The 14,514-nt window shown below is 40.5% G+C and overlaps 1 protein-coding gene and 1 long non-coding RNA gene across 3 annotated transcripts; both read right to left on the reverse strand.

Moving 5' to 3' along the window:
- Positions 1 to 2,384: 2,384 nt before the first annotated feature.
- LOC101765380 lies at positions 2,385 to 5,891 on the reverse strand. The gene is made up of 4 exons (XM_012845035.2): positions 5,479 to 5,891; positions 4,266 to 4,445; positions 3,932 to 4,155; positions 2,385 to 3,274 (listed from the first exon to the last, which is right to left on the reverse strand). Exons 1-4 carry the CDS (start codon positions 5,729 to 5,731, stop codon positions 2,654 to 2,656), a joined length of 1,278 nt encoding a protein of 425 aa, XP_012700489.1. The 5' UTR covers positions 5,732 to 5,891; the 3' UTR covers positions 2,385 to 2,653.
- A 3,450-nt stretch (positions 5,892 to 9,341) lies between these two features.
- Positions 9,342 to 13,664, reverse strand: LOC101765786. 2 transcript variants are annotated; one of them, XR_002677116.1, is made up of 2 exons: positions 12,844 to 13,664; positions 9,342 to 12,703 (listed from the first exon to the last, which is right to left on the reverse strand). It is a non-coding gene; the product is annotated as an uncharacterized LOC101765786 (long non-coding RNA). The 2 variants fall into 2 exon arrangements; XR_002677117.1 differs by having other exon boundaries at positions 12,848 to 13,663.
- Positions 13,665 to 14,514: the final 850 nt, after the last annotated feature.

A 14,514-nucleotide genomic window follows, 5' to 3' on the forward strand; every position in this document is an offset into this window, starting at 1 on the left:
CCTTTTTAGTCTCCACACGAAGCTACCACAGAATCCTAAGTGGACACTTTTAAAAAAGAGAGAAATTCTCAAAATTCTCTCAAAAAAACAAAACATCTACCGGTAGTCTCAAATCATTATAGCCATTGGATCTATTATTTTTTCTAAAAAATTACCCACCTATGCTATTATGAAAATAGCCTAAAGTAACCCCTAAATCTATGTATAAATTACCCACCCCTTCCATTATATAAAATAAACTAAACTAACCCCAAATCTTCATCTAAATTACCCACTTATGCCATTGTAAAAAATTATTAACCCCTAAATTTGCATCTAATTTCACACCACTAACAATAAAAACTAACTTAAAATAACCTCATAAATTTACATCTAAATTATCCATATATACCATTATTAAAAATTGGAATCCAAATAACCTTCATTAAAAATATATCCAAAGTACACCAATATATAATTTTAAATTTTCTATTTTTTACACTGTTGGTATAGAAAATAATAATTAAGGTATATACACTAGATGTGTCATATTTATAAATGTATAGAGTAAGTATAATATAGATTTTCATGTTAAAATATAGCTCATACTTAGGGTTCAGTAAACAAATTCAAGTGCAAAATCTGCGATGCAAGGTGAAAAAATAAATATTATAAATATGAATGGAAACATTGTAGAGTAATTACTAACTAAAGTCTATCACAATCGCTTGAAGACAATAATTATATATCTATATAAGTATTATGTTAGAATATTTAACAAATGAGAGGATTTAAGGTAACAATTTTGATCGTTAGCTATGTGTCGTTATTTTTTTCAATTGAAGACTCCATATTAATTTTCACATGACATGCTGGAAAAAATATAAATACCAAAAATTCTTATAAAAATTAAAAAATCTAGGCATCAATCCTGTAGAATCTAATATTTTTTTCTAAAAAACTACCAACCGTTATCATTATGAAAATATTCTCAAGTAAGCCCATAAATTGATATCTGAGTTACCCATCTTTGCATTATGCAAAATAAACTAAAGTAACAACATAATGTTCATCTAAATTATCTATACATGTCATTATAAAAATAACTTAAAATATCCTTCTACATTTGTATCTAATTACCGACGCATGTTGTTATTAAAAATAATCTAAAGTAAATAGCTAAGTCTTAATCTAATTATCTACATGTTAATTATATAGAAATATCCAAATGTAAACAAATATATGATTTTAAAATATGTTAATATAGAAATACTAAGTTGAGTTATATATGCATGATCTGTATCACCTTGTAGACCATTTATCCATGTATTGGAGGAAATATGAAAAATACGAATTTTCATGTTGAATACAATATGTGAGATGTGTTGTAAAGTGAAAAAAATATGAATGTGTTTCAAAAAGTGTATACAGTAATTACTAATTAAAATTCAATCACAATTGAAGTATTATCTTAGAATCCTAAATGAATAAGAGAGTCGTCGAATTTTTTTTTGATTATTAACTAGGGATCTAATTTTTAAATAACTTTCTTGGCTATTAGCGAGCACAAGAGGCGTCAATTTGGTTAAATTCATAACAGGTGATTAATTAGCCGAATAAGCTCTTTACTTGGCTCCGCTCTGCTCTGTAGCTCGACACAACGGCAGTCTTGGCATGCAGGTGTGAAAATGCACAGCGCACCATGTACGATTCTCTGTATACGCACGTGTGGAAATGCATGCGTGGTTGTTCAAATTCACCGCCTGTAAGAGCTTGTGTACATTAAGATTACCTGATTTTTTTTTCCAATGTGTGATAAAAGTCACTTCCAACTACCACAGGTTTTGTTAAAGATAAGCAAAGTATAGGTAAATTTTCGTTTCTCCCCCAAGCTCCCAATGTCAAAGCAGGCCAATCCAATTCAAAGCAGGCTAATCCAAGCCGTCAGTATTACTACCGTAGTTGGCGGCCTGCGGGCACGCGGCTCGTCCACGCCGGCAGCCCGGACGTGGAGCGACGGAGGCGCCTTCGTGCGCCAGCGCCACAGCACGGCGCCTGCTGCCTGCACCCGCTGCAGATTCAGATCAGGGCTTGATAGGCAAATGGGCCGAACTGAAGCTGGCCCAATTACGGTTCGCCTTTGCCAAAAGCCAGCCCAACGCAACCTCCGAGCTATCCACCCACCCAGACCCAACACGTCGCAGCACTTGATAATAACTAGTCAGTGTCGGGTACGGAACATTACGCCACGCATCACCTCGATTACGAGATTCTACAAACGACGCGCCGAAAAATTACTGCTCGATTTAATGATATATAAAGAGATGTATATAAGATAATATTAAATATTAATAGGTGCCAAACAAAGTTTTTCGTGATGAAATCGAAAATAAAAGGCAAATGCGGAGATCGGAAACGAGTATTTTGTAAGCAGATGAAGACCGCAGAAGGGGAAATCATATCCTTATTCTACTAACAGTATTGTATCATGCAAGGCAAGTCAATTCCGTGCAGATACAATGAGTGAATGTGGCATTGCTATTACGTTACACTTGCAGAACCATATAAACTTAATGATACGTAAGTAGCTTTGCACACCAGGCCTCCGGAAATAACATGCTTAATCTGCAACAGGGGAAGTTAGCAAATGAATTTTTTTTTTCTGCTACTATCTTCAGGATTCCCTCTTTGTATAGGATTTCCAGTTGACCTTCACTGAAACTTCTCCAAAATTCCCCAGCTCTGCCACTTCTTCTTCCATACAGTGATAACTAGAGCCAAAGCTGCACTTCCACCAAGAGCGCGACACTTGCTCCTCCTTTTGCCCAAGGACAGGATTGTTTCCAGGAGACCCTTCGATGTAGAGATCAAGGTAGTTGTGAGTCTCCACCGCAACAACAAAGCTCATCACAGCACCCGGCTTCGGAGCAGCATCTTCAAAGAGTCGGATCACCTCCCTGAAGCCACTAGTCTTGGCATATACCTTCAGGTTGATACCACTGGCAATGTCACCCAGGCGGAGGACCTCAACGTCAATGCGGGCCTCCACTGCATTGATCAACACCGCAAACTTGACATCCAATGCACAGTTGTTGCCGTACAGGCGACGGTGTTCAACGTATGAAACTGAGGAAATCAAGTTGGTGAACTCCGTGCATCCCTCGATGAGGCAATCATCTTTGGGCTCATCTTCAGGTCGGTCCTTGGTCCGGACATAGAGCTCAAATTCGATCAATGCGCGGGCTACCATTGAAATGACTCGAGCTGGGCTGGTCAGTGACAAACGTGCCACGCCCCGCAGCACAATAATATTTAAATAGTTTATCAGGTACTTGCAGAGGCTTCATCAATCACATACCCAAGATTGTATATGTATGAAACAACAAATAGACACTCTTTCAGTAGGGATTCTATGAGTAGGATTATTACTTAGACTGCCGATAAGTAAATTTCTAACAGCATGGAGTTGAGATGAGCATCCCAAATATACTAAAATACATTTCCATGTAGATAGTTCCCAAGTTTGCATATGAATTACCATGCAGATTGTTAATTTTTGCAGCATATATGCAAGATGACTTGCGAAGAAATAATGCCTACATGTGGACGTCTCAATGTTTAATGCATGGCTATTTTCATAATGATACAAGGAGTATGTAGAAAATTGTGAGTTTGCAAACCACATTATCCCCTTTCTCTTTGCATATGCTGTTATTTAGAGTGCACGCTGTTCTTTTATTGTAGCAGAGACTGAGATTAACATCACCCACTTGTAAGTTTAAAGCCTGAAAATGGTCATTGCAAAAGACATGCAGCTCTGACATGATGCAAGTCTCTCATGTAAAGGTATTTTTACAATGGTAAATAGGAGCATGCACCAAAATAATTTTGCGACCTTTCAAAGTGCATAAGCATAACAAATAAAACCATCATGTTTCATGAAAAACATTACCGTGTTTCGCTTCACAGGTACAGATTCACAATTGCTAATCTGACGCCTATAGACATAATTGCGCAAGGGCTCAATTTCATCTCGTGCTGCAATGAAACCAAAGATCCTAGCAGGTCCAGGCCGAGCATGATGATATCCAGCAATATTAATATCAATGAACTGAACCAAAGACATTGGGCGGCATCGGCATTTAATTGAGCAATCCCCAACACTGATGATGTTGGCTGCAAAAAAAAAAGAAGAAGAAGAATTACAGCAAGTAGTTGATGACAATATAATGTATTGTATAGTAATCAGAGTAAGAATGAATGAGAAAACTTAAAGGGGCACTTACTTTCAGATTTATCATGAAGATTATAATCTGATCCAAATACATGCGTACCATTTTTGAATGCAGGGTAGAGTCTAATTGGTGGAGGCCCTAGAAGTTTAATGTTTGGATATGTAAACAAAATATGATTCTGCTCCTCGTAGCTACAACCAGCCTTCGGGAAATTACCAAGTGCATCAGCTCCTACAAAAAGGTCAATGAAATCAGCTCCTGCTTTATCTGATTTTATGTAGCAGATAAGTTACTTGACTTAATGAGATAATCCGGCTACACATGATGTTAGATAGTGTATTTGTTATTTAGTGGGATGCGATCGTGTGAACTGAAATATTTAACTTCATTTCTGTTACATAGCAAGTCCACGTTTATGAAGCCAGCACAGTCTCCATGGTGAGTACTTTGGAGACATAACCTTCCCCTATTTCTTTAGCAATAATAAACAAAGCAAACAGTATTCATGTCATGTATGATCAGGTCACTACCAAATTTGCAGTTATATATAGCCAAGAGTTTGTAGCCAATGGCCAACTGTGCCAGAGTATTTTTATTACATTAGTGATTGCTAATTGTTGGTTGGTAATCCTCCGTTGCAGATTTACTGCTACTCTCGGCAAAGAGTTGCATCATACTCTAACACCGTCAGCCATAAAACAAAAAAAAAGTAAACAAACTAATCCCTAATGCCCACCCGACCAAAGCGCTGTGAATCCTGCAGTGGGTAGGAAGAAAATCTAGCGAGATTTTAATTTACATATGGAAGCTAAAAAAATACACTGCTCTAGTCAATTGACACATAACAAAAGTACCTATGGATTGAAAACATAAATTGCCATCACATACTCAATGTCTCGTAGAACATAGCCTCTAGTCCTTCCTCATTAGAATGTAGTAGTTCAGTCGAAAACTGGAAAGCTGTATTATTTCCTACATACTTTCTATTAAAATGGTTTTTTAAGCAGACTTTTCTATGGAATCAATCACGGAGCATTGCTCTATGAGTCGGCGTCAATCACAAGCAAGTTTGGATGAGGGCCGTTACATGCCCACTACCCAGGCATGACCTAGAAGGGGAAAACTGCAGATTTGTGCAATTGCTGGAGTCTGGAGATATAAGCAGACACGCCGACGAATTTCTTTTGCTACACAGAATTGCACGACCAAATTTTACATAATAAAAATGAAGCAAAACAAAGAAGCGGATTATTTAGAGTTTTACCTTGATTCTCGTCCTGGTCGCAGTCCTCGCCGCCGCTATCGCTAACCAACCATTCATCGTCATCGTCGCTGTCATCGTCGCTGGATGATTCCTCGTCGTCGTCGCTGGACGGTTCCTCATCGCAACCCGGAGGAGAAGGCGGCCGCTTTTTGCCGCGGGCAGGATTGGATCCGCCTGCCTCAGTCTCGATTGGTTGCTTCTCGATCTCCCCCACAAACCCTAGCTGAAGAGGAGGGACGGTGGCGACATCCATATGCAATTGGATCTATTACCTGCTCGTCCGCTGGTGACCCTGGCCCCGCCGCCGTCCGCCGACCGCAAGAAATAGAGGAGGTTGCGCCGCCGCCGAGGGCTCGGATGCAGGAAGAGGAGACGGTTTCGGATTTTGGGTTTGCTAGCCGAGCTCGCAAGGGAAAGCAGCTGGGGGTATTTTGGGTACTTCCGAAATACTATTTTCGGTGGGGAAAAAGAGTTATCGACGGATTTAAGTTCCAATAAGTACGTTTTGACGAAAAGGCCTTAGGCGCCATCCCTCTTGCTGAACTTTCGTTTCATCTTTTCGATAATCTTGCCAAGATTTGAAGACAAAAAAGATTTATAACGAGATTTTTCTTTAAAAAATAAATTACAAAATATTTTGACAAACATAATAATGAAATTGGGTGTATTAGAAGAAGAAATATTTCGTCAGCGAAGAAGAAAGGATGGAAAAGGGAGTGTCAAATGTTGCTTATATGGTAAATAGAGTTAGAAATGCTTATATGGTAAATAGAGTTAGAAAAGCTCAACTAGTTAGGGTGAGAGATATAGTCATGCACTCTAACCACCGAGGTTCGAGTCCCTCTGGCTCGAATTTGGGTAGGGTGCCCGAAAAATTGTCTAGCTCCTTCTAGTTTGATCTAAGTTTTTTAGATGTAAATGGAGTTGATTCGAAGAAATCTTTGGTTGGAACGGTTTCCTAACCCCTCAAGCTGAGTTTTGAGGAACTTGGCTCCGCAACAAACTCGATGTCTGATTCATCAAAAAATCAACTTGATGCTTAAAATTCTTGAGCACGTTTATATTCGCAGGAATTGCTAGGATGCCTTTGAAGATAAGTAACAAGATGGCCATGGAGGAGGAGTTCATTACCGAGCTTATCATTTCTTTAGAAGTGAATTGCCTTGCTTAGAGCAACTCCAAGAGGCTGCTAATCTTACCCCAATACCTTTTTAAGGAAAAAAGAGAGAAAAAATGAACTCCAACAATCCACCTAAACCTTCCCCAATTTTTTAGCGACGCTAAAAAACAGCCTGCCACCGCGTATATTTTAGCGTTGGCGTTCCACCCCCAATCCTGATTTCCGCACGCCCGCGCGTCCCTTCTGATGGGCCCAATACGATGACGTGGCCTGTGTTTGAAATATTGGGGGCTATTTATTAGCGATCTGTTGTGGACTGATATGTTTTTAGGGGAAATTTTTTTGGGGAGAACCCCCAATACATAGTTTTGGGGACGAATTTTTTAGGATACTCTTGGAGTTGCTCTTAAGGACAATGGCGGATCCAGCGACATGACGCAGCCTGGGTGAAGCATAAGGCACATCTCTTATCATCTCTAGCAAAAGAGGATAAGAGAGTTGCAACCGTGAACCGGAACAGCTAGGGTGTAGGATCTAGGATACCGACTAGAGGGGGGTAAATAAGCGGTTTCAACTAAAAATACAACACTAAATAAATTTAATTAGTAACACAAGATGATAACTATTTCTAGCTACTCTACAACTAGATGAGAGTTTGCAACCTAGGGTGACAAGGTACAACTCAATCTCTAGGAATGTATTTGCTCAAAGTAAGTTGCAATAAAGAGATAGAGCAAAGAGAGGACCGAACACAAGAGACGAATTTTTCCGTGGTGTCGATGACTTTGGATTCAATGCTTCAACCGCTCCTCTATCAAGATATTGCTTGATGTTTGAGCCAGCTTGAATCAAAGAACCTCTCCAAACCTCGATTGCACTAGTGTTGCTCTTCACCGCTCCGGCAAGGTGAGCACAAACCCCTCACAAGAATAGCCGGGGCTCCTTCACAATCTTCCTTGAAGTGCTCAACAGCTCCACAACCTCCAAGCCATCTAGGAGGCGGCAACCTCCAAGAGTAACAAGCCAATGACGCTTGCTTGAAGACTCCCTAGTGCCATAAAGTTTAAACTCTTAATGCAATGCACTAGAATACTCTCAATCTCACTAGAATGCAATTTTAAGCAAAGTGAGTGAGTGAGAGGTGGAAAAAGGCTCAAGAATGTCAACAATGCTTTTCAAAGTGCCAAGAGAGCTCACCCATGCCCGGGGGTATATATAGCCCTTTTTCTAAAAGCTACCCGTTGGGTTCAAAACTCGTGAAAACAGGGGACTAACGGACCGTCCGCCTCACAGGGGTCGGACCGTTCGCCGTCCAACGACTACTTCAGCATTTAATGCATGTTAGACTGTACCGTTACAGAGGTGGCAGACCGTCCGCCCTTATAGGGCTGGACCGTCCGCGGTATACTTTTCAACGTGGTCAGTTCGAACTTCTAAACTGCGGACGGTCCGCTCAAACACCTGCAGACAGTCCGCCTTTAAGCAAAAAACCCCTAAGCTCGAAAACATGCCTCTGTCTAAGTTAGGCTGACCGTCCACCTCGAAGGCGTGAATCGTCCGCCTTTATGCAGTCAGCACTCTTCTACAACATCTTTTTCTTCTCATCTTTTTCGCTTTCTCAAACTATGTTAGTCCATATGCATGCAATGCAATTGTTTGAGCAAAGTGGCACTATTGAACCATCAAGCAAATGAAATTGACCCCTCTTGATAGTATGGCTATCTAGCCTATTAATCCGATCAATTTACATCCGTTAAGCACCTCTTGACCGGTAAAAATAGAAAACCCTATCATGTGCTTTTCAAGGTACAACCATCTAAGCTATCACCATAGCATCTGTTGAAGCTCAATTCAATTCCGGGGCTAACCTATACTCATATTCTCAATGAAATTGTTAGTCCACCAAAGTCATCATTAATTACCAAAACATAAGTTAGGGGCTAGATGCTTTCATAGGCCCCGGTAGGTGCCTAGGGTCACTGGCCCTGAGTCCGCCCCTGCTTAAGGATAACGTTAAATATGGATGCACATGGATGACCAATTTCATACATCTTGATCTCAGATGTTGGCGAAGTCTAGTAGTTTGAGTCATTGACTTTTGGCTAGAAGTTCTATCATTTATTGGCAGACAAACTCCTGGATAAAAAAGTTTTGATAAAAAAAAACCAAAAACAAAGTTCTGGAGAAACATTCTGAAAACAAAGTTTGTGAAAGGTAATTTGGACAAAACAATTACGAAGAGTTCCTAGAACCACAGTGTCGAAACAATTTATTTAAAAAGATTATACAAACGATTGACCCTATATCAAGTATATAAAACCGCTTCATTCGGAAAATCAATTTAGGAAAAAATAAGAACCGGTTTTAGAAAAAAAATAGATAAAAACAAAAACAGATAAACAAAGGGATGCTGAATGGCAACTTGATCTAACGCCAATCAAGTACTCCTACGTAGGATAAGGTGATATATATAGTTTAAAAGGAAACAGAATAAGATGTTTCTTTATAACAAGAATGAAAAAAGTGAACGAATGGTTTATTACTCCTGCATGTTTTCGAGTATATTAAAAATAAAAATACATATATTTTGAGAAATTCAATTCATAGATACTTTGTGGTCAAAGCCAAAATATCTTTTTGACCTCAGGTGGCTAATCTTGAGCATCTTCTTTTCGCTAAAATGTGTATTACCTCCACCAACCTCATGTACCCACGATGGGTAGTGTCAGTGTATGTTTACTCAGCAAATAAAAGGTGCTTTTGATAGATAATCTGGAAAGAAACTTAAACATGGCAAAAATTGTACTGACTTTATCGTATATGGCCTAAAAAACTGTTACACGGTAATGCCAATTATCACTAACAATTTTGCCATGTCGGTGGGTTACAAGTTCGGCCTTCAACAGTTGGTGTTCTTCCACGTTGGTGCTTTCCACTCAAACTGCTTTTCTCCATTGCTACCACTGCCATTAAATCCTCCATTCATTCTTCATGAATTCAAAAAGCAGCAAGCAGCAAGAGTTGATCCAGCCCTCCATAGCTGTTAACCTGCATAGTTGAAAGATCAGTCAGCTTTGGGATCACATCAGCTTGACAAAGAACAAGTTTGGACCCTACATATGTTTCTATTTCGACAAGTTAAAGGGTAAGATCATGAAAAATGCGAATCGGAAGACTATAGCATTACTTTATCATCAGCCAAAGGGCATGAACACAACCACTAAACTGTTAAGAAATTTAATCTAAAGTAAACAAACAAATGAAATGTCGAATCCATATTTTTAGGTGTGATAATGTAGTTTTGACTGGTATCAATAACATAAATTTAGAGAAATCCATACAGCAAAATACTTAATCATGCCAACATCCTCAAATTGGTATATCGCAGTGCTAAATTCCTGAGAAACATTAAATGATGCTAAAAGTAGGTATTTCTTCATCTCAAATAATATAAATATGCAAATGCTAATATGAGCAATTCATTTTTTTTCTAGCATCCATGGGCAACTATTGTGCAACTAAAACTGATAGATGTTTCACCTTTTGCAACATAAAAAGCTATAAAAACATTGCTCAAAACCCCATTACTAGCAATGCTGCTTTAGGATTTGTGCAATTCAGATATTTTTTTAGAGCAACAAAAACACCACTCATAAGGATTTAGGATCATTTCAATTCAAATGGAATATATGAACTTACGTTTCATCATTTTGTGGTAACTTCAGTTAATTAACCTTTAGAGTATTGGTTTTAAAAGAACTATCAACCTGTTCACATTTTCTTTCCCAAAGATTGCTACTGCAACAACAACTCAACTCTAATAAAAAGTATTACATTACATACATATGATCTGACCCCACCACCACCAAAGTTTTTGTAAGCACAGAAATATATGCCAATGAATGTGACACATTTGAGACTAACAGTGCATCAATGGTAAAACAGAGTGAGTAACCGCAGAGGCGCAGACGCAGATGTTAGCGCCTTGGAAGATGATTTTCCGGATTTCAGATGCCTGGAAACAGGCAAAGGAAGAAACTAATTTGTGTTACCAGATGGTTTTCAGAAAATAAACAGCTCAATTACATTTTGCACCATTTTGTGTTGTACATATTCCTAATAGAGACCAGCCTGAAAAAAGTGAGAACCAGCTCAGACTCTGCTCCTTGCTCAAGGAAACTATTCACCTCGTCCTCACATATTGCCTGGTACTGTTCACCACACTTGAGCAGCGCGCACGACAGCTATAGCCTGTAGTGAACAGTAATGCTTAAATAATCAACCATTCATCAATATGCAACATGTCAACGCCCAGTGAGCTATTAGGGCAGTAAATAAACCCCAGGGAGGGTTCTTAAGCTTGCCAGCTCATATTTGTCTAACAGAAGAAGAAAATACATACTAGCATATATTTTGGGCAACTCAATAGACCAATAATATCCGAATGACACAATAATAGAATATCTGCAAGATATACAACTACTCAATTAACTGGACTGAATTATGTGTAACAAAAGAGATTCACTAGTGAATGGACTGTATTGATCATATAACAATTGGGGATATCTGATTTGCATCTACTAAGGGTCTGTTTGGTAGAGCTCCATCTGATTCTGATTCTCTGGGAGCTGATTCTCTGACAGAAGTGATTCTGTGGTTGAAAGTGATTCTCTTTGATTCTCTAGCATAAACTCTTAAAATCAGGATGGAGAATCACTCCACAGAATCAAGAGAAGCTACTTTTTTCAGCTCCCAGCCTCTTAGTTCATTTCAAAAAATCACTTCACAGAATCAGCGACAAATCACTTCTCTCTGAAAAACTATTTGGCAAAGCTCCTGCTGGAATCAGCAGGGAATCAGCTCTGGGAGCTCTGCCAAACATACCCTAACAAGTCTCAAATGCAGGATACACAAATGCAGGGTATAAAGGGGGAAAAGGTTAAGTAAATATGGGAGAATTCAGATACAGTGAACTAAATGAAATTCGGCTGTGGGGGGAGATGTCAAAACAGCTGATGGTGAGATCATAAGATATATCTCAAAAGAATAAGAAAATCATGTGGGCAAAATTGAACTAAGCATCTAAACAGGGTAAGACTTATTGCAGTCATCGAGGTCAGGAAAGCAATAGTAGACAAGATACCAGATATTCAAAGCTTAACGGCACAATCCATGACTAAAAATTTCAACTCTTCCGGTGCAGAGCTGTAAGCAGGAAGAACAGATCGTCACAGGGGAAGGAAGCGCTTGGGCTGAATGTCACAAGACGAAAAAGCAGCTGCCGCCAGCACTGGAGGCTGGACAAGACACGTCCCGCTGGCATCCTCCACCATCACCCCCATTGAACTGGAACTACCGCACAAAGATGCAACGACACAACAACATAACTGGGATACACATTGTTCTAAAAAGAAATTAAACAGAACGCGCAAGCGATATAACAGACCCTTTGCCTTGTACACGCTTGTGATGACTTATGTATATAGTTTCATCAGCAATGCATAACTAAACTAACAGTCAATTGCAATAACTATCCTGCAACAGCTTGTCTCACTAATATATAGAGCTGGAATATATAAGTTAACTACAGACTTCATTTAAGGATAAACATAGCAACATAATATATAGAACATAGCCACTATTTTTTTTCATTTTCCAAGATATAAGAACTCATGTGTAGAACATCATAATAAAGGGATCTTTCTAGAGAGAATGAAATCAGATGTTGGTTTTGACACACGCATTTATTTTTGAAACGACACACGCAAACACCTGTGTTGCACAAGGGGTAAACAATGCTACAACATAATGCTGCACAAAATTCCATTGCATATTTGCATTGATGAACCAGAACACAGCTAGAAGCATATCACCTGAATCAATGCCTTTACACGAAGTAGGCTACAAGAGCATGATTTCGTTAGGAGGTGACATAGGCTGCATGTGCTAGTCTGTGAGGATCTGCATACCCTCTGCCCTTGGACAATTGCTGTCTGAACCACACAAACACTTCCAACACCTGCACCTGCACCATGCCTTGGCCAGTGACTATGCATCAACTCCCTCCGCCTTGAAGAGCACTACCACCACAAGATAGGACCAGGCCTGGATGATTTGATAGTGATAGGACCAAACCAAGTTACCGAAATCATATAGCTAACTCAAGCAAATCAATCATCAAGTAGAAAGAAAAGAATCATAGAAGTAAAAAAGGGGAATGGAGGAAACAGTGGTGGTTTGCATACACACAGTGAGATGGTTGCATTGCATTGGCGTCGAGAAGGTGGCTGCCAAGGTCGAGGTGGTGGCCGTGATGGTCGAGGAGAGCCAGCAGTATCAGAGGTAGCCAACACAGAGGAGGTGCCCGTGCGCCGATGCGCAGCGGTGCCTGGCATTGAGGAGGTGACCGGCCTGAGGAAGTTGGCCGCGGCCCGCGAGCCGATCCGAGGAGGAAGTTGAGCCGAGGAGAACGCAGAGGGTGGAACAATGTCATCAGACAAAATCGGATCATGATGAACCAAATGCTCCAATAATCATGGAAATTCGAAGCCCAAACAGTATAGTCCACCCAAATACAACAATGCGGATCTTATACCTCAATCAAGCAGGCTGATGCTGCCCCCACCGCAACCAATGACGCCCGCCGTCAGCGCCACGTTGGGCCTGCTTCAGCCTTCGACAACTTCTTCTTGGAACTGGCAGGCGGCGGCGGCGGTGGCGGCGGCGGCGGCACCTCCTCTAGCGTCAATAGGGGGGCGAACCGGCAGTGGCGTGTTCGTGGGTTCGGCGCGCTTCACCAACCCCTGCAAGCACCACTCCCGCACCCTCGCCCACGCGGCGCCGTCCACCTCCATCTCCGGCGGCTCCCCGCCGCCGGAACCGCCCACCGCTCGCGAACCGCCAGTCCGGCCTCAGGCCCCGGCATCCCTCAAACCCCACGTGCCATCCCACTCCGAACACCTCCAGACCAATCCCAACCCCCTAACCCAAGCAGCATCCTTGCCGCAACAGGCGGCGGAGAGAGGGGTCGGAAATGGGGAGGATGGCGGCGGAGCCATGTGTCAGTGAGTAAAGCGATGAGCTGGGCCAGGCCCATTGGTGGCTATCGTCCGCTAGACGACGGAAGGAAGGCAAGCAACTTGGCAAGGCGCATCCACACGCGTGATTGCGCCCGTACAACGCTTTGGGGTGATGGAGGAAAAGATTTGGACCGTGTTTATTTGGTAAAATTGGGTCATTTTGCACCTGTAATAAAATGATTTTTTTTCTCTCCTGAAAACTACTGTTTGGGTACAAGCTATCACCTGAAAATTTGTTGACTACTGCATCACAGCCAGCGTCAATTGGAGCTCAAAACTGACCAAATTCCAAATCACAGCATCGAATTTCATATCAAAGTATCAAAATTTAGACAAGGTCATCAGAGCAGAGAAATTCATACCACCAAAAGGAAATGATTAATGCATTTGTAATTTTTAATAATCTTAGTAGTCCATCCGTTTTTTTATCATATGACATTCGAGAGTTTGTCCTAAATGTCATACGTTTTCTAAAATTTAGAAAGTAAATTAGTTTCAACTTGTGCTTTATGGTTTGAACTACTCCTAGGCCTATTTAATTTCATTATGATAAGCCATTGATCAACTATTACTCTATAATACATAACTTTGCGAAGTTCATATTAAAATTAGCTGTGATTATAATTTTATATCACATATGACATATAGATGAAATAATTGTATGTCAAAGCCTCATTTGTCCCAACAAAATGAACTACATGTTCTAGGTCAGCTGAGGCTTTGCTTAGTATGTCTCAAGGGATTTGAGTATCGGTGAGCCAAACCAATTTTTTGGGCAAATCCAAAGAACTAACCAGCATTTGGTTTTGGTTTCCAACGGCAATTCCTGATTTGCTG

Source organism: Setaria italica, chromosome III, assembly GCF_000263155.2.
Source record: "Setaria italica strain Yugu1 chromosome III, Setaria_italica_v2.0, whole genome shotgun sequence".
NCBI classification, from domain to species: domain Eukaryota; kingdom Viridiplantae; phylum Streptophyta; class Magnoliopsida; order Poales; family Poaceae; genus Setaria; species Setaria italica.

Excerpts from the sequence above, each read along its gene's own strand:
- LOC101765380 (XM_012845035.2), bottom strand. The coding sequence starts at position 5,731 with ATGGATGTCGCCACCGTCCCTCCTCTTCAGCTAGGGTTTGTGGGGGAG. Across the intron at positions 4,156-4,265 it reads TCTTCATGATAAATCTGAAA|CCAACATCATCAGTGTTGGG; the intron begins GTAAGTGCCCCT and ends TTTTTTTTGCAG. Across the intron at positions 3,275-3,931 it reads TACCTGTGAAGCGAAACACG|GGCGTGGCACGTTTGTCACT; the intron begins GTAATGTTTTTC and ends ATTGTGCTGCGG.